Source organism: Panthera leo, chromosome B2, assembly GCF_018350215.1.
Source record: "Panthera leo isolate Ple1 chromosome B2, P.leo_Ple1_pat1.1, whole genome shotgun sequence".
In the NCBI taxonomy this organism is placed as follows: Eukaryota; Metazoa; Chordata; class Mammalia; order Carnivora; family Felidae; genus Panthera; species Panthera leo.
Window position 1 is genome coordinate 104,449,115 of NC_056683.1, and position 27,834 is coordinate 104,476,948.

At 40.0% G+C, this 27,834-nt stretch overlaps 1 protein-coding gene across 1 annotated transcript in view; it reads left to right on the forward strand.

The window, feature by feature from the left end:
* LOC122219139 (amine sulfotransferase-like) overlaps positions 1-21,170 on the forward strand; it is a 51,520-nt gene extending 30,350 nt beyond the window's left edge. Inside the window, exons 4-8 of the mRNA XM_042937379.1 lie at positions 4,447-4,655; positions 15,508-15,631; positions 16,613-16,707; positions 19,140-19,323; positions 21,100-21,170. Coding sequence (XP_042793313.1) covers positions 4,447-4,655; positions 15,508-15,631; positions 16,613-16,707; positions 19,140-19,323; positions 21,100-21,170 — 683 coding nt within the window. The remainder of the gene's footprint in view (positions 1-4,446; positions 4,656-15,507; positions 15,632-16,612; positions 16,708-19,139; positions 19,324-21,099) is intronic.
* The last annotated feature ends 6,664 nt before the right edge of the window (positions 21,171-27,834 follow it).

A 27,834-nucleotide genomic window follows, 5' to 3' on the forward strand; every position in this document is an offset into this window, starting at 1 on the left:
GAAAGCTCTCAGTTTTTCCCCATTGAGGATGATATTAGCTGTGGGCTTTTCATAAATGGCTTTTATGATGTTTAAGTATGTTTCTTTTATCCTGAATTTCTTGAGGTTTTTATTAAGAAAGGATGCTATATTTTGTCAAATGCTTTTTCTGCATCGATTGAGAGGATCATATGGTTCTTATCTTTTCTTTTATTAATGTGATGTATCACATTGATTGATTTGTGACTAGTGAACCAGCCCTGCAGCCCAGGAATGAATCCCACTCAATCACAGTGAATAATTCTTTTAATATGCTGTTGAATTCAATTTGCTAGTATCTTGTTGAGAATTTTTGCATCCATGTTGATCAGGGATATTGGTCTGTGATCCTCCTTTTTTGTTGGGTCTCTGTCTGGTTTGGGAATCAAAGTAATGCTGGCTTCATAGCATGAATCTAGAAGTTTTCCTTTCATTTCAATTTTTTGAAACAGCTTGAAAAGGATAGGTATTAACTCTGATTTAAATGTCTGGTAGAATTCTCCAGGGAAGCCACCTGGTCCAGGACTTTTAATTTTTGGGAGATTTTTGATAACTGATTCAATTTCTTCACTAGTTATGGTTCTGTTTAAATTTTCTATTTCTTCCCGTTTGAGTTTTGGAAGTGTGTGGGTATTAGGAATTTGTCCATTTCTTCCATGTTGTCCAGTTTGTTGGCATATAATTTTTCATAGTATTCTCTGATGATTGCTTGTATTCCTGAGGGATTGGTTATAATAAATCCATTTTCATTCGTGGTTTTATCTATTTGGGTCCTCTCTCTTTTCTTTTTGAGAACCCTGGCTAGAGATTTATCAATTTTGTTTATGTTTTCAAATAACCAACTCTTAGTTTCATTGATCTGTTCTACTTTTTTTCTGAATTCTATATTGTTTATTTCTGCTTTGATCTTTATTATTTGACTTTGTATGCTGGGTTTGGGATGTCTTTGTTCTTCTGCTTCTAGTTCCTTTAGGTGTGCTGTTAGATTTTGTATTTGGGGTCTTTCTTGTTTCTTGAGATAGGCCTGGGCTGCAATGTATTTTCCTCTTAGGACTGCCTTTGCTGCATCCCAAAGGGTTTGGATTGTTGTGTTTTCATTTTCATTTGTTTCCATATATTTTTAAATTTCTTCTCTAATTGCCTGGTTGACCCATTCGTTCTTTAGTAGGATGTTCTTTAACCTCCATGCTTTTGGAGGTTTTCCATACTTTTTCCTGTCGTTGATTTCAAATTTCATAGCACTGTGATCTGAAAGTGTGCATGGTATGATCTCAATTCTTTTATATTTATTGAGGGCTGTTTTGTGACCCAGTATGTGATGTATCTTGGAAGATGTTCTATGTGCACTCAAGAAGAATGTGTATTTTGATGCTTTGGGCTGAAAAGCTCTGTATATATCTGTCAAGTCCATCTGGCCCAGTGTATCATTCAGGGCCATTGCTTCTTTACTGATTTCCTGCCTAGATGATCTGTCCATTCATGTAAGTGGAGTATTAAAGTCCCCTGAAATTACCACATTCTTACCAATGAGACTGACTATGCTTCTGAGTAATTGGTTTATATATTTGGGTGTTTTCAAATTTGGTGCATAGACAGTTATGATTATTAGCTCTTCCTCATGGATAGGCCTTGTAGTTATTATATAATGCCCTTCTTCATCTCTTGGTACAGACTTTAATTTAAAGTCTAGTTTGTCTGATATAAGTATGGTTATTCCAGCTTTCTTTTGACTTCCAATAGCATGATAGATAGTTCTCCATCCCCTCACTTTCAATCTGGTGTCCTCAGGTCTAAAATGGGTCTCTTGTAGACAGCAAATAGATGGGTCTTGTTTTTTTTTTAATCCATTCTGATACCCTATGTCTTTTGATTGGAGCATTTATTCCATTTACATTCAGTGTTATTATTGAAAAATACGGATTTAAAGTCATTGTGTTATCTGTAGGTTTCATGCTTGTAGTGATATCTCTGGTCCTTTGTGGTCTTTGCAACATTTCACTCACAGAGGACCCATAGGGTCTCTTGTAGGGTTGGTTTAGTGGTGATGAATTCCTTCAGTTTTTGTTTGTTTGGGAAAACCTTTTTCTCTCCTTCTACTCTGAATGATAGGCTTGGTGGATAAAGGATTCTTGGCTGCATATTTTTCCTGTTTATCACATTGAAGATTTCCTGCCATTCCTTTCTGGCCTGCCAAGTTTCAGTAGATAGGTCTGCTACTACCCTTATGTGTCTATCTTTGTATGTTAAAGCCCCGTTCATCCCTCGTTGCTTTCAGAATTCTCTCTTTATCCTTGTATTTTGCCAGTTTCACTATATGTCATGCAGAAGGTCAACCCAAGCTATGTCTAAAGGGAGTTCTCTGTGCCTCTTGATTTCAATGTCTGTTTCCTTCCCCAGATTGGGAAAGTTCTCAGCTATGATTTGTTCAAATACACCTTCAGCCCCTTTCTCTGTCTTTTTTTCTTCTGGAATTCCAATGATACAGGTATTGTTACGTTTGACTGAATCACTTACTTCTGTAATTCTCCTCTTGTGATCCTGGATTTTTTAAATCTCTCTTCTCAGCTACCTCTTTTTTCCATAATTTTATCTTCTAATTCACCAATTCCCCCCTTTGCCTCTTCAACCCGTGCTGTGGCCACCTCTGTTTTATTTTGTACCTCATTTATAGCATTTTTTAAAATTTATCATGACTATTTTTTAGTTCTTGGTCTCTGCAGCAATATATTCTCTGCTGTCTTCTGTGCTTTTTTCAAGCCCAGCGATTAATCTTATGACTATTATTCTAAATTCTTGTTCAGCTATATTGTTTATATCTGTTTTGGTCAATTTTTTAGCTGTCACTTTTCCCTGGGAATTCTTTTGAGGAGAGTTCCTCCATTTCATTATTTTGGCTAATTATCTGTCCCTTATGAGTTTGAAAATCTTGTTATGTGCTCAGCATCTGTGAGCACTGCTATATTAAAGGGGGGGTCATACACTGTCTAGGACTTGGCCCTTCAGGAGGTGTTTTTTGGAGAGTGTTACTTGCACTCTGTTATTGTGACTTTGGTTATTTCATTTCCCTCCTCACAGTGATGTTTCGACCCTCCACCAGATGTGCTTTGATTTTTTCCTTGAAGTAGCCCTGGAAAGGAAAGCAAACAAACAAACAGAAAACAAAAACACACAAAGACACAAACACATCAAACAAACAAACAAACAAATAAACAAAAACAATCCCAAAGCAAGAAAACAGAAACACCAGCCACAAGAACAGGGTATAGGTGGTGCTGATGGAAGAGCACATACAAGGAGAAAAATGACTGGGATGGGGAAAAAGAAAAAAATAAACATTGACCAGGAAGAGAAACTAAAAGTCTTAATCCAGAGAGAGAGAGAGAAAGGAAAATATAGAAGCAGTGAGGAAAAAGAAATGAAGATAAAGTTACCCAGACAGAAATTATGCAGGTGATTATTCCAGAGAAAGGGAAAGAAAAGTAAGAAGGAGGTGTAGAACAAGTATCAAGAGAATGGATTAAATGTCTGCTTGAACAAACCAACAACCAGAGTAACCAGCCTAGTGGAGGGAAGAGATAAGAAGGAGAAAAGGAAGGAAGAATATATCTATATAACAAGAATTGTCCTAGAATTAATCCAGGCAATGAGCAACACTGGTCTGGAGGAGGGGGCCATCGGGTTCCTCAGTGTCTATCCCCGCTCCAGTAGAATGCAGTGACCTATTGTGGAAGGCTGTGGCTTGGTATAGGCAGGCCCTGCCTCTACTGTGGGCCCAGGAGAGCTATCCCAGAGGCCCCACCTTGGGATGACACCCACTTATTCTGTGACAAACGTCCACTCTAATAGGAATTAAGAGAAACAATCATCATAAGAATTTTTTACATCCCACTTACAGTGAAAGGTCCAAATTGAGGCATCATCTTTTCCTTTCTGTCTCCATGTGGGTCACAGGGCCTCCTTTAGGGATTTATAATGAACACTATTTACTTAAGTGGACATCATGGACACAGTAGGAAACATGGTGATGGCGAAAAACATGGGAGGTGACTCCTTCAGTAAAATTCCTATTTCTTTGCTTCTATTACCTGATGTACTAGGAGTGGGGTTGTGGAAGGAAATCTAGAGGCAGGCATAGAAGATAGTTCAAAAGTCCCATACATGAAGCAGAAGAAAGCACAGAAGAGTCAAAAAATAAATTTGTGGGACAAATGCCCACAGAGTTTCAAATGGAGCATCTTCTTTAAAGGAAAAATAAAAGCAATATTTGTTTTCTTTCATCTATTCTGCATTTTTTATATGAAAATTCTGTTCAGATGAAATTATCAGTATACTTATTATAATACCAAGCTCTGATAAAAACCTGATGGCACATCTATGCATTTTAGAGAAATTTGTGCATCATTGAAAATGAAATTATTTCTTTTACAGGAACCAGCTGGTTTCAGCAGTTATTAAGCTTGATTTATTTTGAAGAACATCGCAAAGGCATTGGGAATCTGGAAACAGTTGATCGAGTCCCCTTCTTCGAGTACAACTTTCGAAAAATGGATTTTGTTGAAAGACCATCTCCTCGTCTCTTCGCTACCCACCTCCCATACTACTTGGTTCCAAGGGGGCTGAAGAACAAAAAAGCAAAGGTAGGAAATAGACCATGGCTGCTGAAAAATAACTGCTCTTTTTTTATTGTTTCATTTCATTTCATTACACTGATACTGCACTCATCTAGCTGTTGGCAAATGTGGCATTTCACATACTTAAAGTTTCAATAGCCATTTGTGTTCTTATCTTACAGTATGAGATTTTTATCTTGCACCCTTTGTTTTCTGATTATATAAGTAATACATCCATTAAAAGATAAAAGAGTATATTTGTGTGTATTTAATGTAATGTATAGAATGTATTATAATATCATGTACATTATATATTATATATCCTTTAATTTTTTAATTAGCTGTATTACCAAGTATATATAAACTGCTAACAATTCCTTTTTCTTTTCTCTGTGTGCCCTCCTTGCTTCCTTTAGACACTTCCAAACTATTTTGCCCACTTTCTCTTCAAATGTACCTAGTTCATTGGAAGTCCTAGGAAAGTTCAGAGCAAATCATTTGTCTCTACTGAGTGATCAGTCACCTCCATCTATTGATAATTTCAGCTCTTGGCTCATTTTCTTCCTTTCTACCTCTTCTCCTGTCACTCATGGGATTATTTCAAAGTTGATGTGCATTGTCTCTGGCTGGCCAGACAGGAGTGAAGCCAAATTGCACCCAAAGGGTCAACATGAAGGAGGCACTCCTTGTCAGGGCCACACAAGTGCAGGATTTCCTCCTTCAGGTTGACCCATCAGGCTCTGCACTGTCCTCCCATACCCCTAGCCCTGCCAGGTCTCTCAGGGTTGACTTCAACTCCAGCTACTTTTTCTTCCACCAACTTCAGTAACCCTCTAAGACAACATATGTGTTATAAACTGCCTTTTTTAAATGACACTATTTGCTGTCTGATGGAATACATACTTACCTGTGTATTTATTGTCTGTGTTTCTGGCCAAAATGGAAATTCTTGAGAGAGATGGAGTTCGCAATGCATATGTACATTGAATAAATTATAAAAACGATCATCAGTAATTGCCCTAACATGAATCTTGACTTTAAGCACCTTGTTATCTGAGTGCTGTCTCCTTTTCCTCCTACTCCCTTCAGGTGTCCCTTGCAGGGGTGTGTCGGCACCTTCAGGTCTCCAGTTCCCCTCTCCCTCCACTTCTTCCCTCTCACTCAACATTTGTCCATACAAGACATGTCCAGACATATCTTTAATTTCTCCTAACCCACCAATGACTCTATATTTCACATTCAAATCCCATTTGTCAAAATCTCTTCCTCCATTCAACTCTGTTATGATCAGCTGCCAACACCTAACTCTGATGAAACAAAGTTGTTGTATATTAGGACCTATGTTCATGAAAGTCCTAGTGTGATATGAAAAAACCAAAACACTTAAAAAGTGTGTCTTGTCTTTACATTTGTGGTCACAATTCTCACATTTTACTTTTTAAAAACTATTTTGCTTCCACCCTTCCCAAAATGACTCTTTGATGCTTTTTTCTGTTCTCAAAGCTCGACAGCATTCTGCTCACCTATCCCGGAAAAGGCTATCCAATAAACCATTCCCAGTAGATGCCCTCCATATCCAAAGCCTCCGCTCACTGCCTTCCCTCCTTAAGAAGAAAAGGTGGAGTGTGTAGACACTTTCTATTCTTATTACATATCTGCCCCTCCATTCAAAAAGGGTTTGAATCCCTTTTTGGATCAGCTTTCTCTATCCCACTGTTTCACAAATGGGAGATATTTTCGTTGCCAGAATATTGGCAATATTTGTAAGCATTTGTGGTTAGAGTGGTGATGGTGTTATTGTTAGTGGTTGAGGCCCAGGATGCTGATGTATGCCTTATGATGTTCAAGGTAGCCCCAACAACAAAGAGTTTTCTGAGAGTAATGTCCATGGTGCCACTGTTGAGAGACTTGCTCTATTCTCAAAGATTTTGCTTGAACAATGTAACATTCATTTTTTCATTCATCACCGATTTCCTTTTGTTTAACTGGATCATTCTGTTTGACCCCAAATCAAGTTTTCATGTAACACATTTTAACAATAAAACAAAACTTGTCTTTCTCCATTTCACTTTCAGCTACTTTCCTTCATTTACTGTTTGAGGTCAACTTAAAAGTATTTAGCCTCACTCTCCACTCTTTCATTGAATCCTGAATGTCAATGTCACTTTTTTTTTAACGTTTATTTTTGAGAGACAAAGAGACATAGCACAAGCAGGGAGAGGCAGACAGAGAGAGGGAGACACAAAATCCAAAACAGGCTCCAGGCTCTGAGCTATCAACACAGTTCCCAATGTGGGGCTCCAACTCATGAACCGTGAGATCACGACTGGATGCTTAACTGACTGAGCCACCCAGGCACCCCTCAATGTCACTTATTTTTTATAATTTTCAAAAAGCAGGGATTATTTCTTGATCATTTTACTTGGCCTATTACTGACATCTGACATAATTGATCACTTTCTACTTCTTTAAACATTTTCTTTTCCTGCTGTTCCAGATAGGACATTTCTGGTATCAGCCTGTCTCAGTAGACACTTAGAGCATACTCTATCCAGCAACCAATTCCTCTCCTCATATTTCATGTCAGCGGAACTCTCATTTTGTTTGGGTTTGTATCCTCTGTGTGCTTTTGGCCTGATAGTTTAATCCCCGGCTGGGGAGAGGGTACAATTTAGTTGGTCCAAAGCCTGGTTTTGGTACCAGGAATCTTGCAGTGATTTATTCAGATACAGGTAAGTGACAAGCTTATGAGCAATGACACAGGTAAAGAAGTTTCTTCTTCTTTCAGAAATTTCATGTCTTCTTGGAGAAGGTTTCTTCACTCTTTAAAGAGACCATGGGGATGAAAAGTAGTGGCCATCTGGGACATGGAGGAGATTCAACAAGTCAGAGTAGAAAAGTGGGAGACTCTAAGTCCATGATAGCATCAAGATGATGAGTTAACCCAACCTGCTGTACACACATCTTGGCCTTGGTGTTCTGTGAGAAAAGTTGATAACTTTACTATTTAGGAAATGTTATTTGAGGTTTTTTTTCAATATATGAAATTTATTGTCAAATTGATTTCCATACAACACCCAGTGCTCATCCCAAAAGGTGCCCACCTCAATACCCATCACCCACCCTACCCTCCCTCCCACCCCCCATCAACCCTCAGTTTGTTCTCAGTTTTTAACAGTCTCTTATGCTTTGGCTCCCTCCCACTCTAACCTCTTTTTTTTTTTTTTTCCTTCCCCTCCTCCTTGGGTTTCTGTTAAGTTTCTCAGGATCCACATAAGAGTGAAAACATATAGTATCTGTCTTTCTCTGTACGGCTTATTTCACTTAGCATCACACTCTCCAGTTCCATCCACGTTTCTACAACGGGCCATATTTCGTTCTTTCTCATTGCCCTGTAGTACTCCATTGTGTATATAAACCACAATTTCTTTATCCATTCATCAGTTGATGGACATTTAGGCTCTTTCCATAATTTGGCTAGTGTTGAGAGTGCTGCTATAAACATTGGGGTACAAGTGCCCCTATGCATCAGTACTCCTGTATCCCTTGGATAAATTCCTAGCAGTGCTATTGCTGGGTCATAGGGTAGGTCTATTTTTAATTTTCTGAGGAACCTCCACACTGCTTTCCAGAGTGGCTGCACCAATTTGCATTCCCACCAACAGTGCAAGAGGGTTCCCATTTCTCCACATCCTCTCCAGCATCTATAGTCTCCTGATTTGTTCATTTTGTCCACTCTGACTGGCATGAGGTGATATCTGAGTGTGGTTTTGATTTGTATTTCCCTGATGAAGAGTGATGTTGAGCATCTTTTCATGGGCCTGTTGGCCATCCGGATGTCTTCTTTAGAGAAGTGTCTATTCATGTTTTCTGCCCATTTCTTCACTGGGTTATTTGTTTTTCGGGTGTGGAGTTTGGTGAGCTCTTTATAGATTTTGGATACTAGCCCTTTGTCCGCTATGTCATTTGCAAATATCTTTTCCCATTCTGTTGGTTGCCTTTTAGTTTTGTTGGTTGTTTCCTTTCCTGTGCAGAAGCTTTTTATCTTCATAAGGTCCCAGTAGTTCATTTTTGCTTTTAATTCCCTTGCCTTTGGGCATGTGTCGAGTAAGAGATTGCTACGGCTGAGGTCAGAGAGGTCTTTTCCTGCTTTCTCCTCTAGGGTTTTGATGGTTTCCTGTCTCACATTCAGGTCCTTTATCCATTTTGAGTTTATTTTTGTGAATGGTGTGAGAAGGTGGTCTAGTTTCAACCTTCTGCATGTTGCTGTCCAGTTCTCCCAGCACCATTTGTTAAAGAGACTGTCTTTTTTCCATTGGATATTCTTTCCTGCTTTGTCAAAGATGAGTTGGCCATACTTTTGTGGGTCTAGTTCTGGGGTTTCTATTCTATTCCATTGGTCTATGTGTCTTTTGTGCCAATACCATGCTCTCTTGATGATTACAGCTTTGTAGTAGAGGCTAAAGTCTGGGATTGTGATGCCTCCTGGTTTGGTCTTCTTCAAAATTACTTTGGCTATTCTGGGCCTTTTGTGGTTCCATATGAATTTTAGGATTGCTTGTTCTAGTTTCGAGAAGAATGCTGGTGCAATTTTGATTGGGATTGCATTGAATGTGTAGATAGCTTTGGGTAGTATTGACATTTTGACAATATTTATTCTTCCAATCCACGAGCAGGGAATGTCTTTCCATTTCTTTATATCTTCTTCAATTACCTACATAAGCTTTCTATAGTTTTCAGCATACAGATCTTGTACATCTTTGGTTAGAGTTATTCCTAGGTATTTTATGCTTCTTGGTGCAATTGTGAATGGGATCAGTTTCTTTATTTGTCTTTCTGTTGCTTCATTGTTAGTGTATAAGAATGCAACTGATTTCTGTACATTGATTTTGTATCCTGCAACTTTGCTGAATTCATGTATCAGTTCTAGCAGACTTTTGGTGGAGTCTATCGGATTTTCCATGTATAATATCATGTCATCTGCAAAAAGCGAAAGCTTGACTTCATCTTTGCCAATTTGGATGCCTTTGATTTCCTTTTGTTGTCTGATTGCAGATACTAGAACTTCCAACACTATGTTAAACAACAGCGGTGAGAGTGGGCATCCCTGTCGTGTTCCTGATCTCAGGGAAAAAGCTCTCAGTTTTTCCCCGTTGAGGATGATGTTAGCTGTGGGCTTTTCATAAATGGCTTTTATGATCTTTAAGTATGTTCCTTCTATCCCGACTTTCTCAAGGGTTTTTATTAAGAAAGGATGCTGAATTTTGTCAAATGTTTTTTCTGCATCGATTGACAGGATCATATGGTTCTTATCTTTTCTTTTATTAATGTGATGTATCACGTTGATCGATTTGCGAATGTTGAACCAGCTCTGCATCCCAGGAATGAATCCCACTTGGTCATGGTGAATAATTCTTTTTATATGGTGTTGAATTCGATTTGCTAGTATCTTATTGAGAATTTTTGCATCCATATTCATCAGAGATATTGGCCTGTAGTTCTCTTTTTTTACTGGGTCTCTGTCTGGTTTAGGAATCAAAGTAATACTGGCTTCATAGAATGAGTCTGGAAGTTTTCCTTCCCTTTCTATTTCTTGGAATAGCTTGAGAAGAATAGGTATGATCTCTGCTTTAAACGTCTGGTAGAACTCCCCTGGGAAGCCATCTGGTCCTGGACTCTTATTTGTTGGGAGAGTTTTGATAACTGATTCAATTTCTTCACTGGTTATGGGTCTGTTCAAGCTTTCTATTTCCTCCTGATTGAGTTTTGGAAGCGTGTGGGTGTTTAGGAATTTGTCCATTTCTTCCAGGTTGTCCAATTTGTTGGCATATAATTTTTCATAGTATTCCCTGATAATTGTTTGTATCTCTGAGGGATTGGTTGTAATAATTCCATTTTCCTTCATGATTTTATCTATTTGGGTCATCTCCCTTTTCTTTTTGAGAAGCCTGGCTAGAGGTTTGTCAATTTTGTTAATTTTTTCAAAAAAACAACTCTTGGTTTCGTTGATCTGCTCTACAGTTTTTTTAGATTCTATATTGTTTATTTCTGCTCTGATCTTTATGATTTCTCTTCTTCTGCTGGGTTTAGGCTGCCTTTGCTGTTCTGCTTCTATTTCCTTTAGGTGTGCTTTTAGATTTTGTATTTGGGATTTTTCTTGTTTCTTGAGATAGGCCTGGATTGCGATGTATTTTCCTCTCAGGACTGCCTTCACTGCATCCCAAAGCATTTGGATTGTTGTATTTTCATTTTCATTTGTTTCCATATATTTTTTAATTTCTTCTCTAATTGCCTGGTTGACCCATTCATTCTTTAGTAGGGTGTTCTTTAACCTCCATGCTTTTGGAGGTTTTCCAGACTTTTTCCTGTGGTTGATTTCAAGCTTCATCGCATTGTGGTCTGAAAGTATGCATGGTATGATCTCAATTCTTGTATACTTATGAAAGGCTGTTTTGTGACCCAGTATGTGATCTATCTTGGAGAATGTTCCATGTGCACTCGAGAAGAAAGTATATTCTGTTGCTTTGGGATGCAGAGTTCTAAATGTATCTGTCAAGTCCATCTGATCCAATGTGTCATTCAGGGCCCTTGTGTCTTTATTGACTGTGTGTCTAGATGATCTATCCATTGTTGTAAGTGGGATATTAAAATCCCCTGCAATGACCACATTCTTATCAATAAGGTTGCTTATGTTTATGAGTAATTGTTTTATATATCTGGGGGCTCCGGTATTCGGCGCATAGACATTTATAATTGTTAGCTCTTCCTGATGGATAGACCCTGTAATTATTATATAATGCCCTTCTTCATCTCTTGTTACAGCCTTTAATTTAAAGTCTAGTTTGTCTGATATAAGTATGGCTACTCCAGCTTTCTTTTGGCTTCCAGGAGCATGATAAATAGTTCTCCATCCCCTCACTCTCAATCTAAAGGTGTCCTCAGATCTAAAATGAGTCTCTTGTAGACAGCAAATAGATGGGTCTTGTTTTTTTATCCATTCTGATACCCTATGTCTTTTGGTTGGCGCATTTAATCCATTTACATTCAGTGTTATTATAGAAAGATACGGGTTTAGAGTCATTGTGATGTCTGTATGTTTTATGCTTGTAGTGATGTCTCTGGTACTTTGTCTCACAGGATCCCCCTTAGGATCTCTTGTAGGGCTGGTTTAGTGGTGACGAATTCCTTCAGTTTTTGTTTGTTTGGGAAGACCTTTATCTCTCCTTCTATTCTAAATGACAGCCTTGCTGGATACAGGATTCTCGGCTGCATATTTCCTGTTCAGCACATTAAAGATCTCGTGCCAATCCTTTCTGGCCTGCCAAGTTTCAAAAGAGAGATCAGTCACGAGTCTTATAGGTCTCCCTTTATATGTGAGGGCACGTTTACCCCTTGCTGCTTTCAGAATTTTCTCTTTATCCTTGTATTTTGCCCGTTTCACTCTGATATGTCATGCAGAAGATCGATTCGAGTTACGTCTGAAGGGAGTTCTCTGTGCCTCTTGGATTTCAATGCCTTTTTCCTTCCCCAGTTCAGGAAAGTTCTCAGCTATAATTTCTTCAAGTACCCCTTCAGCACCTTTCCCTCTCTCTTCCTCCTCTGGGATACCAATTATGCGTATATTATTTCTTTTTAGTGTATCACTTAGTTCTCTAATTTTCCCCTCATACTCCTGGATTTTTTTTATCTCTCTTTCTCTCAGCTTCCTCTTTTTCCATAACTTTATCTTCTAGTTCACCTATTCTCTCCTCTGCCTCTTCAATCCGAGCTGTTGTCGTTTCCATTTTGTTTTGCATTTCGTTTAAAGCGTTTTTCAGCTCCTCGTGACTGTTCCTTAGTCCCTTGATCTCTGTGGCAAGAGATTCTCTGCTGTCCTCTATACTGTTTTCAAGCCCAGCGATTAGTTTTATGACTATTATTCTAAATTCACTTTCTGTTATATTATTTAAATCCTTTTTGATCAGTTCATTAGCTGTTGTTATTTCCTGGAGATTCTTCTGAGGGGAACTCGTCTGTTTGGTCATTTTGGATAGTCCCTGGAGTGGTGCGGGCCTGCAGGGCACTTCCCCTGTGGTGTAGTGTATAACTGGAGTTGGTGGGCGGAGCCCCAGTCAGCACTGATGTCTGCCCCCAGCCCACCGCTGGGGCCACAGGCAGACTGGTGTGTGCCTTCTCTTCCCCTCTCCTAGGGGCGGGATTCACTGTGGGGTGGCGTGGCCCGTCTGGGCTACTTGCACACTGCCAGGCTTGTGGTGCTGGGGATCTGGCATATTAGCTGGGGTGGGTAGGCAAGGTGCATGGGGGCAGGAGGGGCAGGCTTAGCTCGCTTCTCCTTAGGTGATCCACTTCAGGAGCGCCCAGTGGCAGAGGTAGGGAGTCAGACCCGCTGCCAGAGGGGTGGCTCCGCAGAAGCAGAGTGTTGGGTATTTGTGCAGAGCAAGCAAGTTCCCTGGAAGGGACTGGTTCCCTTTGGGATTTTGGCTGGGGATGGGCGAGGGAGATGGTGCTGGCGAGTGCCTTTGTTCCCCACCAAATAGCTCTGTCGTCTCGGGGCTCAGCAACTCTCCCTCCCTTTGTCCTCCAGCCTTCCCGCTTTCTGAGCAGAGCTGTTAACTTATGACCTCCCAGATGCTAAGTCGCGCTTGCTGTCGGAACACACTGCGTCCATCCCCTCCGCTTTTGCAAGCCAGACTCGGGGGCTCTGCTTGGCCGGCAGGCTGCTCCTCCGCCCCAGCTCCCTCCCACCAGTCCGTGCAGCGTGCACCGCCTCGCCGCCCTTCCTACCCTCTTCCGTGGGCCTCTCGTCTGCGCTTGGCTCCGGATACTCCATTCTGCTAGTCTTCTGATGGTTTTCTGGGTTAGTTAGGCAGGTGTAGGTGGAATCTAAGTGATCAGCAGGACGCGCAGTGAGCCCAGCGTCCTCCTACGCCGCCATCTTCCTCTCTACTTAGTCTTTTTTAATCTATTTGAGTTTTTTTTAAACATATACAATAACATTCTGAGATACTGTTCCTTCCTTCTTCCTTTCTTCCTCTAACCTTTGAGAAGTGAGGATTCCCGTGTATTCTCCCTCTGTAATTAATACCCCAGTTATAGTATCTAATCACATAACTTTAAATACAACGTATGTACAGTTGATTTCTCCCTTTAATTCTAGACTAATGTAAACTATTTACTATTTCCTATATTATATCCATAGAGATTTCAAATATCTCTATGGACTTTATTATCCAAATATGGAACTCAAATATCCAAATGGAATTTTGATTTTATCTTCAAAACACTCCTCTATTAATAACTTGTATCATTATCTACTTAACAGGGGTATGATCAAGTATGTGGCATAAGTTACTCAGCTATCCCATTGTGTAGATGTCAGTTTTACATAAGTATATGGATTAATGAGAAGAAGCCATTCCCCAATCCAAAGCCAGAGACATGAAGAATCATAGCAAGGGAGTGAAAAGAACTTCTTCCTTCACATTTAGGAGGATTTCTTATTTCTTTATGGAAATATCAACGGCTGTTGATATTTATTTGATGTTATCCACCACTTTGGTAACATCAAGTAAATCCCCTGAGTGAAAGACTCTATTTCCAGTGCAGTGGGATCACTCAGGGCTGACATCTATTAGGTCATCTCCTAGCTTAAGCAGGCAATGTGCAGGGAGGTGGAAAATGAATAAAAGCTTTCCTATAATGAACCTGGAAGCTTCCTCTCTCAGGAACTAACAAACTATACACATGCCATTTCACAATGAAGATACGAGCCTTAGGTTTTATACAGAGCCCCTGAATATTCTGTACACATGCTGAATAAGCCATTTAATTGTGGGTTGGACAGATATTGATTATATTTTGTATTCTAACATCATTGGGTTGCTTAATTGTTTTATGAAATTATACCTTCTGATTGGTTATAATAAACAATTTTTAAAATGAATCCCATATTCTTTTGATACAGAAAATACTGAACTGGTGACTTCTGTCTGCCCAGTATTTGTGCTTTACACTGTGAAGGTATATAAATAAGAACGATGTAAACCATACACTGGGGCATCAGAAGAAAAACACACTCTAGGTGCACCAGGGTGGTTCAGTCAGTTGAGCATCTGACTCTTGATTTTGGCTCAGATCATGATCCAAGGGTCCTGGCATAGAGCCTCATGTTGGACTCTGCACTGAGTATGGAGGCTTCTTAAGATTCTCTCTCTCTCGGGGTTCCTGGGTGGTTCTGTTGGTTATGTGTCTGACTTTGGCTCAGGTCATGATCTTGTGGTTTGTGGGTTGGGACCCTGAGTCGGGCTCTGTGTTGACAGCTCAGAGTCTGGAACCTGTTTTGGATTCTGTGTCTCCCTCTCTCTCTGCCTCCCCCCTCCTCATGCTCTGTCTCTCTCAAAAATAAATAAACATTAAAAAATTAAAAATAACAGTTCTATTTTCCCCTCTCCTGCTTGTTGTCTCTCTCTCTCTCAAAACCAAATTAAAAACAAGAAAAACACACCAAAGTTTCTAAGATGATTGAAAACATTTTAGTAGGTTTTTCCTATTGCCATGATTTATAGCTAAAAGGCATTTTCACATATATTTGATTGTTGATGTAAGAACAAGAGAATATTGTCGCTCTCTGGGGGAGTTAAGAAGAGGTACCATGTGAGGTATGTCTTGAGGAGTAATTGATAGTCACTAGGCCAATTGTGAAGAGAGAGGCATTGCAGGGAATAAGGCAAAATACAAAAGAGAGCTGAATATATGCATGATATGATATGGTTAGGAGACTGAAGTTCAACTAACAGGCTTCATCCAATTGTAAGGTATTAGGGTAAAAATATAACAGAATGAAAGATTCAGAAATATTGAATACTTCCTTTCTTTGCAGATTATTTACATATACAGAAACCCTAAGGACGTTATGTGCTCATATTTCCACTTTTCAAAGAATGTGACATTACAAGTTACAAGTTCCTTTGAGGAATTTATGGAACAATTTCTAGAAGGAAAAGGTAACTAAAGTTTTATAAACTAAGTAATAAGTCTGGTGTCTTGTGGTGTTTTTAGACTTAGTGAATGGCAGAGGGAAAGAGGATGCTGAACAAGAGTTGCATGGGTCAGTAATCAACATATGAAGCTAGTTGGTAGGGTCACTTGGGTAACCAAGTTCAGCCACTGTTGCAAACACTGATCGTTCTCTCTCCCTCTCAGGACAGTGTCAAGATTTCAGTCATACCACCAGAAAATATGTGCATCTAATATGAAAAGAATATTTCACTAGCACACAGATTTCTGTTCTAGCTAAGGGAGAAGCATCTCAGTTTAGATACTGGTTGGGAACTTTGCACTGCGTATTGCAGGGGGCACCTCCCAGCTTTTTGACAAAGTTCCGTTCTACATTCTTTTCTTTAAAAAGTACTTTTAAAAATATTTTTATTTGTTTTTTAATGAATCTCTACACCCAACTTTGGGCTCGAACTCACAACCCCGAGATCAAGCGTTGTATGCTCTATTCACTGGGCCAGCCAGGCAACCTCACATCGTTAGGATTGATTCTGAGGATGATGATCTGGAACAGCAGAGTTAACAGATTAGTCTGTAATGCACTGTGCCCAGCTGCAGTGACTCATCAGCAAGTCCTCATGTTCCACGCAGCAGGGAAATAGCTCCATGTGCCTTTGGAATCAGCGAGAGGAAGAAGCAGAGGATTCCTTCTTCTGTTCCCTTTTGGTTTTTCTTACCCCATGTTAAGGTGATTTCCTGTCTATATGAAATGCGCTTTTAAGAGACCAATTTCTCCTTGAGTCATGTAATTGTTTCGTGGTGGAAGCTGGATGGTTTTTCCACAACCAGGCGCGAGTGGAAATCTGAAATCTAGCAGCACATTTCCTTTTCCTTCTTTGTTACTGAGGCATCCTGCATCTTCTAATACTGTATCTTATTTTCAACGGGTTCAGCATATTTACCTAATTATGTATCTGTTCTCCCCACAGTGTTGGGAAGCCTTTGGTTTGACCACATCAAAGGTTGGTATGAGCACAAAAGCCTCTTCAACATTCAGTTCTTGATGTATGAGGAGATGAAGAAGGTGAGAAATGTGACATTAGTGACTTCTCTGAAGCTGTAAGTCATCCTGGCCGAATGAATATTAAGGTTCATGCTCAGAACATCCAAAGGACGATATCAAATTTGAGATCCCAGATACAGTGTACCAGGAGACGTTCTTCCAGTATCACTTCTAAGCTTTCTTTACCAGGTGTTCATTTCCAAAGCATACTGGAGCTTTCTTTTCAAAGATTGTCTCTGTGTGAGGAATTGTCTGTTGATGTATGTGGGCATGCATATCTTTGATTATTTTGAGCCAGGTTATTGGTCTCTCTTTCATGGATTGTTAAGTCTGTTTTCTGCACTATGTAATCTAGTAACATTCTACATGTTATGTTGCACCTCTTGGGAAATTTTAATCTTGTCTGCATTGTATATGGTTAAGCATTGCAAGAAAAATTAAATGAAAATGGCTGTGTGTGATTAGAAAGAATTCAGCTCCTGGACAGTCAAGTCCAAGTGGCTTAAAACAGAAGAAGTTCTACTGCTTATTGGCTGAATTCCAGAGGTAGGACATCCTGATGCTGGGTGTGGCAGCTCAGACATGTAGAGAATGTCCCTGCATTTTCTGTCTTTCCTTCATATCATATTTGGTGTGGTTATGATGTCTCCCCTCATACTAGAAGAATGGTTGTTGTAGCTCCAAAGTCATGTCCTTAGGTGATAGCATGCATGGGAGAAATAAAGGGAAATGGGAGAAAAAGGGCTTTCTGGCCTTGCACTGTTTGCACCTTTTCTCCATGAGGAAAATCCCTCTCAGAAGTTTCTGTTTCATTTCCTCTTTCTGTTTCAATGCCAAAATGGTGTCATGTGACCACCCCAGACTAATGTCTTGTAGAGGACAATTGGATTGCCATGAGGGTCTTAGATCGATCAGGATCATTACTAGAATGGGCCTGGGCACTGCTGCCAGGACACCCCCCCCCCCCCCAGGGATCTCTTAGCGAGAAAGAAGACAAAGAGTTCAAAGGCAGGCAAGATGAAGGGCCGATGAATAGTTTTCACTAGTTTGGGTTCCAGCTGCCCCAATATCATGACAGCGAGACTAGACTGTCTTGTTGAGACCATATCTCCTACCAAATAAGAGATTCAAGTATCTGGCCAGCCTTGCAACCTTCCTCACAATATGGGCCATCCATTGCCTCCAACCTCATCTCCCATCTTTCTCACCCAAAGCCTGTCAGATATAGCTCCAGGGAAACTCAACTTCTAATACCCTATGACCTGATATTTCATACCTTCCATGCAACCACAGTGTTGCAGATATTCTTTCTTTTGTCTAGATTCCATACCTTTAGTTTGTCTACCTAGAAAACTCCTGTTTTTGCTTTAATCCCCAGAACAAATTTCTCATCTTTGTTGAAACTTTCTCTGAAATCTGTTACACAATTACTCTCGGCCCATAGGTCCTACTACTGAATTCCCAGCACTGATCCCCTGTTGTGCCTCTGATCACCGGCACCATCATGCAGGGCAGTGTTTGACACAATAGCTACTCCCCAAATACTTGCCAAGTTACCACAGATAAAATGAAATATGAGCGTTCCTAAAATTAACCCAAATGTGTTCTAAAACGGTGGACAAGTCAAAGTTTAATTTACCAAGAAAGATAAGCAAGTCACTGCTTATGGTCAGCTCTAGTTCTTTTTTTTCTTTTCTTCTAAAATTGGTTTATTTTTTCATTCAACATTATGTATGTTATCAAGTTTTGTATTGGCTTTTTCTTTTCTTTTCTTTTTAAATTTCCATCCTAGTTAGTTAGCATATTGTGCAATAATGATTTCAGGAGTAGATTCCAGTGATTCATCCCCTATGTATAACACCCAGTGCTCATCTCAACTAGTACTTTCCTTAATGACCTTTGCCCATTTAGTCCATCCTCCACCAACACCCCTTACAGCAACCCTCTATTTACTCTCTATATTTAAGAGTCTCTTATGTTTTGTCACTTTCCTTGTTTTTATACTATCGTTGCTTCCCTTCCCTTGTGTTCGTCTGTTTTGTATCTTAAATTCCACATATGACTGAAGTCATACGATATTTGTCTTTCTCTGACTGACTAATTTTGCTTAGCATAATACCCTCTAGTCCGATCCACGTTGTTGCAAATGGCCAGATTTCATTCTTCTTGATTGCTGAGTAATGGTCTACTGTATACATATACCACATCTTCTTTATCCATTCATCTGCCAGTGGACATTTTGGCTCTTTCCATACTTTGGCTATTGTCAGTAGCGCTGCTATAAACATTGGGGTACATGTGCCCCTTCGAAACAGCACACCTGTATCCCTTGGATAAATACCTAGTCAACTCCATTTATCAAACCAGCCTTAGTACCTATGATATTTAGTTGTGACTCATGTGTAAGTCTTTCTTATAATGTGAATAATTTATCATACTGTGATTTATTATAGGATCTCAAAGGTTCTCTGTCAAAAGTCTGCAAGTTTTTGGGGAAAGAGCTGAGTGAGGAGGAAATGGATGCCATTGTGAGACAGGCCACATTTCAGAACATGAAATATGACCCACGGGCAAATTACAAGAATATAATAAAGACCCGATATGGGTTAGAAGCTAAAGGTCATTTCCTTCGCAAAGGTGAGGTTGAACAGTGAATGGCTGTCCTACACGATGGTATGAGTGGATTAAAATGTAGCTTCTCAGCTTCTTGGGTTACTTTTATAACATGGAGCTCTCATGGCCCAGTGCCCTTCTGTAGACAGATGATTTTCCATGATTTCCTCTTGGTGCTCTTCAAGAGACTATATATCATATGGTCCCTGAATGTATCTGATTAATAATCTAAAATCATAAGGCCTTCTCCATGGCCCCTAGAATTCCACCAAAGACTAGTACAATGTCTGCCACAAAAGGGATGTTCATTTACTGTTAGATTCTTTCCCCCCATTAACATGGGATGAGCACATGTGATGATGAGTTTAATGGTGGGTCTGTTGGCCATCACTGGCTGCTCTTCCATCTCTATTTTTTCCCAAACCTCCGCCAGGACTGATTTAACAACACACTTTTGCTGTTCTCTTGTATTGTGCATGACTATCATGTGTCCTCTACTACCAGAAACTTACGTCATAAAAATGTATGGAAATATCTCCATTAGGTCAATATCTCTTACGTCATCCTGAGTGAGTTTTTAAATGAATTGACTTTCATAAACTGATAAATTTGAACATGTTAGAATATTTTTATTATTTTATACAATCATTCTACTTCATACTTTGTGATATTCTAACAGTACATGGGACATCTATAATACAGAATTTTAGACATAAATTTTCTACTTAATCACAGGGTTCCATGCTTGCATGTATAGTAACAGTAAATATTTGGTTTGATTTCTCTACATGAGTATTTCCTTCACTAAATCTATTTATAGATCTTTATCCATTCAGCTCAACAATGTGAATCACTGGTAACTCGAAGCCAAACTGAGTCCCCTTCCTGTTACTCTCGGCATACCCTGTCATGTTGTAGATGTTATGACTCCTCTCAGCTGCCATTATCATTGTACTTGCAATTTTTTCTTTGAAAAAAGAAAATTTTCTGTTTATACATCTTTAACCCACCTGCAAATGAGACTGAAATGGCCAAGAAGACAAATAGCAGGAGCCAAATTTCCTTGTGGAAGCGAGGAACATTTTCTTATGTTTCTTCTGCCCAGACACGTACTTTTCTTTTACATCTTATGTAATGGAATGCCATTTGCCCTAGCTTTACCATTCCTGCACTATTTGTATTTTCAGTTTCATTAGTATTTCAGTCTGTTTCAGTTATTGGTTTACACTTCCATGTGCTTTTACAATCAGTGTTTCTTTTCTTTCTTCTTCTATCAGCCTCTTTTGTCATCACAACTCTGTGTCTATAAGTTTAAGTAAGACTTTGGTAAACCTACAGTGAGTACAGATGGAATAATTATAGGTGAGCCATTCCAAACGGTATGAGCTTGGCTATATTTTAAAAATGTCTCTGAGCATCCATGTCCTCATCAGTAAATATTTGTCCAAGGAAATCTGATTTTGGGAATTTTTAAAGGACCTCTGTAAACTAACACTAGCCCATGCTAACCTGGAACAAAATAGTAAACAAGCTGCAGGAGTTTTCTCCTTTTCCCTGTGGCTGACAGCTGAGGAGTTGGGCTAATTACTTAAATTATAACCTAATTGCCATGATGAGTTTGTGTCCCCCTCGCTGGCCATAAGGTGGGAGAGGCAGGGCATGGTCATATGCAGGAGCAACTGGGGCCTCAGTGGGGAGGAAAATAAAAAACTAAAAACTGATGTTCCTCCCAACTCTAGGGCATCATGTTCCCTCATCCCAGAATCTTCACTGAGGCAATTTCTTTGCTTTTCCTCCCAGGTACCATTGGAGACTGGAAAAATCACATGACTGTTGAGCAGAATGAAAGGTTTGACAAGATTTTCCCTTGAAGTTCATCTGGGATATGAATGAAGAATAGAATTTTAAGCAATGCAAACTGTTTTAAGAAAGCACTTTCAGAAATAAATATATTGAAGTGTATAATTTCATCTTTGACTACCATTGGCTCATTATTGACAAACCTCAGTGATTAATAAATATATATATGTGCCTTTATATCATTTTCTATCTGTGCCCTGTTTTCCATTTGCTGGAATTCCTCAGGTACTGATCAGGAGAGTATTTCTTTCTTTGATTTGGCATATGATTATGAAATGGTTTTTGTTTTATATTCAGAAATTCCAAAGCTCTTGAGCAAAAAGCAGGTCATAACAGGTGGTTGATTTGACATCTTAAAATAGATGATTCCTAATGTATGCAAAACTACTTATGGGCTTTCTTGATATTTAAGATTTTAATTTTTAGGTAATCAAAGAAGTCAACCTTTAATTTTATGGTTTCTAGGTTTTGTGTCTAACTTAGAATATTGCTACGACAAGTATTTTCTTTTTTTTTTTTTTTTTTTTTTTTTATTATTTTTTTTATTTTTTAATATATGAAATTTACTGTCAAATTGGTTTCCATACAACACCCAGTGCTCATCCCAAAAGGTGCCCTCCTCAATACCCATCACCCACCCTGCCCTCCCTCCCACCCCCCATCAACCCTCAGTTTGTTCTCAGTTTTTAACAGTCTCTTATGCTTTGGCTCTCTCCCACTCTAACCTCTTTTTTTTTTTTTTTTTTTTTTTTTTTTTTTTTTTTTCCTTCCCCTCCCCCATGGGTTTCTGTTATGTTTCTCAGGATCCACATAAGAGTGAAACCATATGGTATCTGTCTTTCTCTGTATGGCTTATTTCACTTAGCATCACACTCTCCAGTTCCATCCATGTTGCTACAAAAGGCCATATTTCATTTTTTCTCATTGCCATGTAGTATTCCATTGTGTATATAAACCACAATTTCTTTATCCATTCATCAGTTGATGGACATTTAGGCTCTTTCCATAATTTGGCTATTGTTGAGAGTGCCGCTATAAACATTGGGGTACAGGTGCCCCTATGCATCAGTACTCCTGTATCCCTTGGATAAATTCCTAGCAGTGCTATTGCTGGGTCATAGGGTAGGTCTATTTTTAATTTTCTGAGGAACCTCCACACTGCTTTCCAGAGCGGCTGCACCAATTTGCATTCCCACCAACAGTGCAAGAGGGTTCCTGTTTCTCCACATCCTCTCCAGCATCTATAGTCTCCTGATTTCTTCATTTTGGCCACTCTGACTGGCGTGAGGTGGTATCTGAGTGTGGTTTTGATTTGTATTTCCCTGATAAGGAGTGACGTTGAACATCTTTTCATGTGCCTGTTGGCCATCCGGATGTCTTCTTTAGAGAAGTGTCTATTCATGTTTTCTGCCCATTTCTTCACTGGGTTATTTGTTTTTCGGGTGTGGAGTTTGATGAGCTCTTTATAGATTTTGGATACTAGCCCTTTGTCCGATGTGTCATTTGCAAATATCTTTTCCCATTCCGTTGGTTGCCTTTTAGTTTTGTTGGTTGTTTCCTTTGCTGTGCAGAAGCTTTTTATCTTCATAAGGTCCCAGTAATTCACTTTTGCTTTTAATTCCCTTGCCTTTGGGGATGTGCCGAGTAAGAGATTGCTACGGCTGAGGTCAGAGAGGTCTTTTCCTGCTTTCTCCTCTAAGGTTTTGATGGTTTCCTGTCTCACATTCAGATCCTTTATCCATTTTGAGTTTATTTTTGTGAATGGTGTGAGAAAGTGGTCTAGTTTCAACCTTCTGCATGTTGCTGTCCAGTTCTCCCAGCACCATTTGTTAAAGAGACTGTCTTTTTTCCATTGGATGTTCTTTCCTGCTTTGTCAAAGATGAGTTGGCCATACGTTTGTGGGTCTAGTTCTGGGGTTTCTATTCTATTCCATTGGTCTATGTGTCTGTTTTTATGCCAATACCATGCTGTCTTGATGATGACAGCTTTGTAGTAGAGGCTAAAGTCTGGGATTGTGATGCCTCCTGCTTTGGTCTTCTTCTTCAAAATTACTTTGGCTATTCGGGGCCTTTTGTGGTTCCATATGAATTTTAGGATTGCTTGTTCTAGTTTCGAGAAGAATGCTGGTGCAATTTTGATTGGGATTGCATTGAATGTGTAGATAGCTTTGGGTAGTATTGACATTTTGACAATATTTATTCTTCCAATCCATGAGCAGGGAATGTCTTTCCATTTCTTTATATCTTCTTCAATTACCTGCATAAGCTTTCTATAGTTTTCAGCATACAGATCTTTTACATCTTTGGTTAGATTTATTCCTAGGTATTTTATGCTTCTTGGTGCAATTATGAATGGGATCAGTTTCTTCATTTGTCTTTCTGTTGCTTCATTGTTAGTGTATAAGAATGCAACTGATTTCTGTACATTGATTTTGTATCCTGCAACTTTGCTGAATTCATGTATCAGTTCTAGCAGACTTTTGGTGGAGTCTATCGGATTTTCCATGTATACTATCATGTCATCTGCAAAAAGCGAAAGCTTGACTTCATCTTTGCCAATTTTGATGCCTTTGATTTCCTTTTGTTGTCTGATTGCTGATGCTAGAACTTCCAGCACTATATTAAACAGCAGCGGTGACAGTGGGCATCCCTGTCGTGTTCCTGATCTCAGGGAAAAAGCTCTCAGTTTTTCCCCGTTGAGGATGATGTTAGCTGTGGGCTTTTCATAAATGGCCTTTATGATCTTTAAGTATGTTCCTTCTATCCCGACTTTCTCAAGGGTTTTTATTAAGAAAGGGTGCTGGATTTTGTCAAAGGCCTTTTCTGCATCGATTGACAGGATCATATGGTTCTTCTCTTTTTTTTTGTTAATGTGATGTATCACGTTGATCGATTTGCGAATGTTGAACCAGCCCTGCATCCCAGGAATGAATCCCACTTGATCATGGTGAATAATTCTTTTTATATACTGTTGAATTCGATTTGCTAGTATCTTATTAAGAATTTTTGCATCCATATTCATCAGGGATATTGGCCTGTAGTTCTCTTTTTTTACTGGGTCTCTGGTTTAGGAATCAAAGTAATACTGGCTTCATAGAATGAGTCTGGAAGTTTTCCTTCCCTTTCTATTTCTTGGAATAGCTTGAGAAGGATAGGTATTATCTCTGCTTTAAATGTCTGGTAGAACTCCCCTGGGAAGCCATCTGGTCCTGGACTCTTATTGGTTGGGAGATTTTTGATAACCGATTCAATTTCTTCGCTGGTTATGGGTCTGTTCAAGCTTTCTATTTCCTCCTGATTGAGTTTTGGAAGAGTGTGGGTGTTTAGAAATTTGTCCATTTCTTCCAGGTTGTCCAATTTGCTGGCATATAATTTTTCATAGTATTCCCTGATAATTGTTTGTATCTCTGAGGGATTGGTTGTAATCATTCCATTTTCATTCATGATTTTATCTATTTGGGTCATCTCCCTTTTCTTTTTGAGAAGCCTGGCTAGAGGTTTGTCAATTTTGTTTATTTTTTCAAAAAACCAACTCTTGGTTTCGTTGATCTGCTCTACAGTTTTTTTAGATTCTATATTGTTTATTTCTGCTCTGATCTTTATGATTTCTCTTCTTCTGCTGGGTTTAGGCTGCCTTTGCTGTTCTGCTTCTATTTCCTTTAGGTGTGCTGTTAGATTTTGTATTTGGGATTTTTCTTGTTTCTTGAGATAGGCCTGGATTGCAATGTATTTTCCTCTCAGGACTGCCTTCGCTGCATCCCAAAGCGTTTGGATTGTTGTATTTTCATTTTCGTTTGTTTCCATATATGTTTTAATTTCTTCTCTAATTGCCTGGTTGACCCACTCATTCGTTAGTAGGGTGTTCTTTAACCTCCATGCTTTTGGAGGTTTTCCAGACTTTTTCCTGTGGTTGATTTCAAGCTTCATCGCATTGTGGTCTGAAAGTATGCATGGTATAATTTCAATTCTTGTAAACTTATGAAGGGCTGTTTTGTGACCCAGTATATGATCTATCTTGGAGAATGTTCCATGTGCACTCGAGAAGAAAGTATATTCTGTTGCTTTGGGATGCAGAGTTCTAAATATATCTGTCAAGTCCATCTGATCCAATGTATCATTCAGGGCCCTTGTTTCTTTATTGACTGTGTGTCTAGATGATCTATCCATTTCTGTAAGTGGGGTGTTAAAGTCCCCTGCAATGACCACATTCTTATCGATAAGGTTGCTTATGTTTATGAGTAATTGTTTTATATATCTGGGGGCTCGGGTATTTGGCGCATAGACATTTATAATAGTTAGCTCTTCCTGGTGGATAGACCCTGTGATTATTATATAATGCCCTTCTTCATCTCTTGTTACAGCCTTTAATTTAAAGTCTAGTTTGTCTGATATAAGTATGGCTACTCCAGCTTTCTTTTGGCTTCCAGGAGCATGGTAAATAGTTCTCCATCCCCTCACTCTCAATCTAAAGGTGTCCTCAGATCTAAAATGAGTCTCTTGTAGACAGCAAATAGATGGGTCTTGTTTTTTTATCCATTCTGATACCCTATGTCTTTTGGTTGGCGCATTTAATCCATTTACATTCAGTGTTATTATAGAAAGATATGGGTTTAGAGTCATTGTGATGTCTGTATGTTTTATGCTTGTAGTGATGTCTCTGGTACTTTGTCTCACAGGATCCCCCTTAGGATCTCTTGTAGGGCTGGTTTCGTGGTGACGAATTCCTTCAGTTTTTGTTTGTTTGGGAAGACCTTTATCTCTCCTTCTATTCTAAATGACAGCCTTGCTGGATACAGGATTCTCGGCTGCATATTTCCTGTTCAGCACATTAAAGATCTCGTGCCAATCCTTTCTGGCCTGCCAAGTTTCAAAAGAGAGATCAGTCACGAGTCTTATAGGTCTCCCTTTATATGTGAGGGCACGTTTACCCCTTGCTGCTTTCAGAATTTTCTCTTTATCCTTGTATTTTGCCAGTTTCACTATGATATGTCGTGCAGAAGATCGATTCAAGTTACGTCTGAAGGGAGTTCTCTGTGCCTCTTGGATTTCAATGCCTTTTTCCTTCCCCAGTTCAGGGAAGTTCTCAGCTATAATTTGTTCAAGTACTCCTTCAGCACCCTTCCCTCTCTCTTCCTCCTCTGGGATACCAATTATGCGTATATTATTTTTTTTTAGTGTATCACTTAGTTCTCTAATTTTCCCCTCATACTCCTGGATTTTTTTATCTCTCTTTCTTTCAGCTTCCTCTTTCTCCATAACTTTATCTTCTAGTTCACCTATTCTCTCCTCTGCCTCTTCAAGCCGAGCCATCGTGGATTCCATTTTGTTTTGCAATTCGTTTAAAGCGTTTTTCAACTCCTCGTGACTGTTCCTTAGTCCCTCGATCTTTGTGGCAAGAGATTCTCTGCTGTCCTGTATACTGTTTTCAAGCCCAGCGATTAATTTTATGACTATTATTCTAAATTCACTTTCTGTTATATTATTTAAATCCTTTTTGATCAGTTCATTAGCTGTTGTTATTTCCTGGAGATTCTTCTGAGGGGAATTCTTCCGTTTGGTCATTTTGGAGAGTCCCTGGCGTGGTGAGGACCTGCAGTGCACTTCCCCTGTGCTGTGGTGTATAACTGGAGTTAGTGGGCGGGGCCGCAGTCCGACCCGATGTCTGCCCCCAGCCCACTGCTGGGGCCACAGTCAGACTGGTGTGTGCCTTCTCTTCCCCTCTCCTAGGGGCGGGATTCACTGTGGGGTGGCGTGTCCCGTCTGGGCTACTTGCACACTGCCAGGCTTGTGTTGCTGGGGATCTGGCGTATTAGCTGGGGTGGGTAGGCAAGGTGCACGGGGGCTGGAGGGGCAGGTTTAGCTCGCTTCTCCTTAGGTGATCCACTTCAGGAGGAGCCCTGTGGCAGTGGGAGGGAGTCAGATCCGCTGCCAGAGGTTTGGCTCCGCAGAAGCACAGAGTTGGGTGTTTGCGCGGAGCGAGCAAGTTCCCTGGCAGGAACTGGTTCCCTTTGGGATTTTGGCTGGGGGATGGGCGGGGGAGATGGCGCTGGTGAGCGCCTTTGTTCCCCGCCAAGCTGAGCTCTGCCGTCCGGGGGCTCAGCAGCTCTCCCTCCCTTTGTCCTCCAGCCTTCCCGCTTTCCTAGCAGAGCTGTTAACTTATGACCTCCCAGACGCTAAGTCGCGCTTGCTGTCGGAACACAGTCCGTCCGGCCCCTCCGCTTTTGCCAGCCAGACTCGGGGGCTCTGCTTGGCCGGCGAGCCGCCCCTCCGCCCCGGCTCCCTCCCGCCAGTCCGTGGAGCGCGCACCGCCTCGCCGCCCTTCCTACCCTCTTCCGTGGGCCTCTGGTCTGCGCTTGACTCCGGAGACTCCCTTCTGCTAATCCTCTGGCGGTTTTCTGGGTTCTTTAGGCAGGTGTAGGTGGAATCTAAGTGATCGGCAGGACGCTCTGTGAGCCCCGCGTCCTCCTACGCCGCCATCTTCCGGAACCTGTTCTCCGACAAGTATTTTCATGTATTCATAAAGCTTATCCTTATTTAATCTGAATACTTAATATATGCTGTAAGACCAGTATCCTGTACTTTTCTAACAGATAGCCAATTGGCCCAAGGTCATTTATTTAATAGCCACCATTTTCCTAGTGATTGAAAGAGACATAATCTTGTTTTATACAAGTG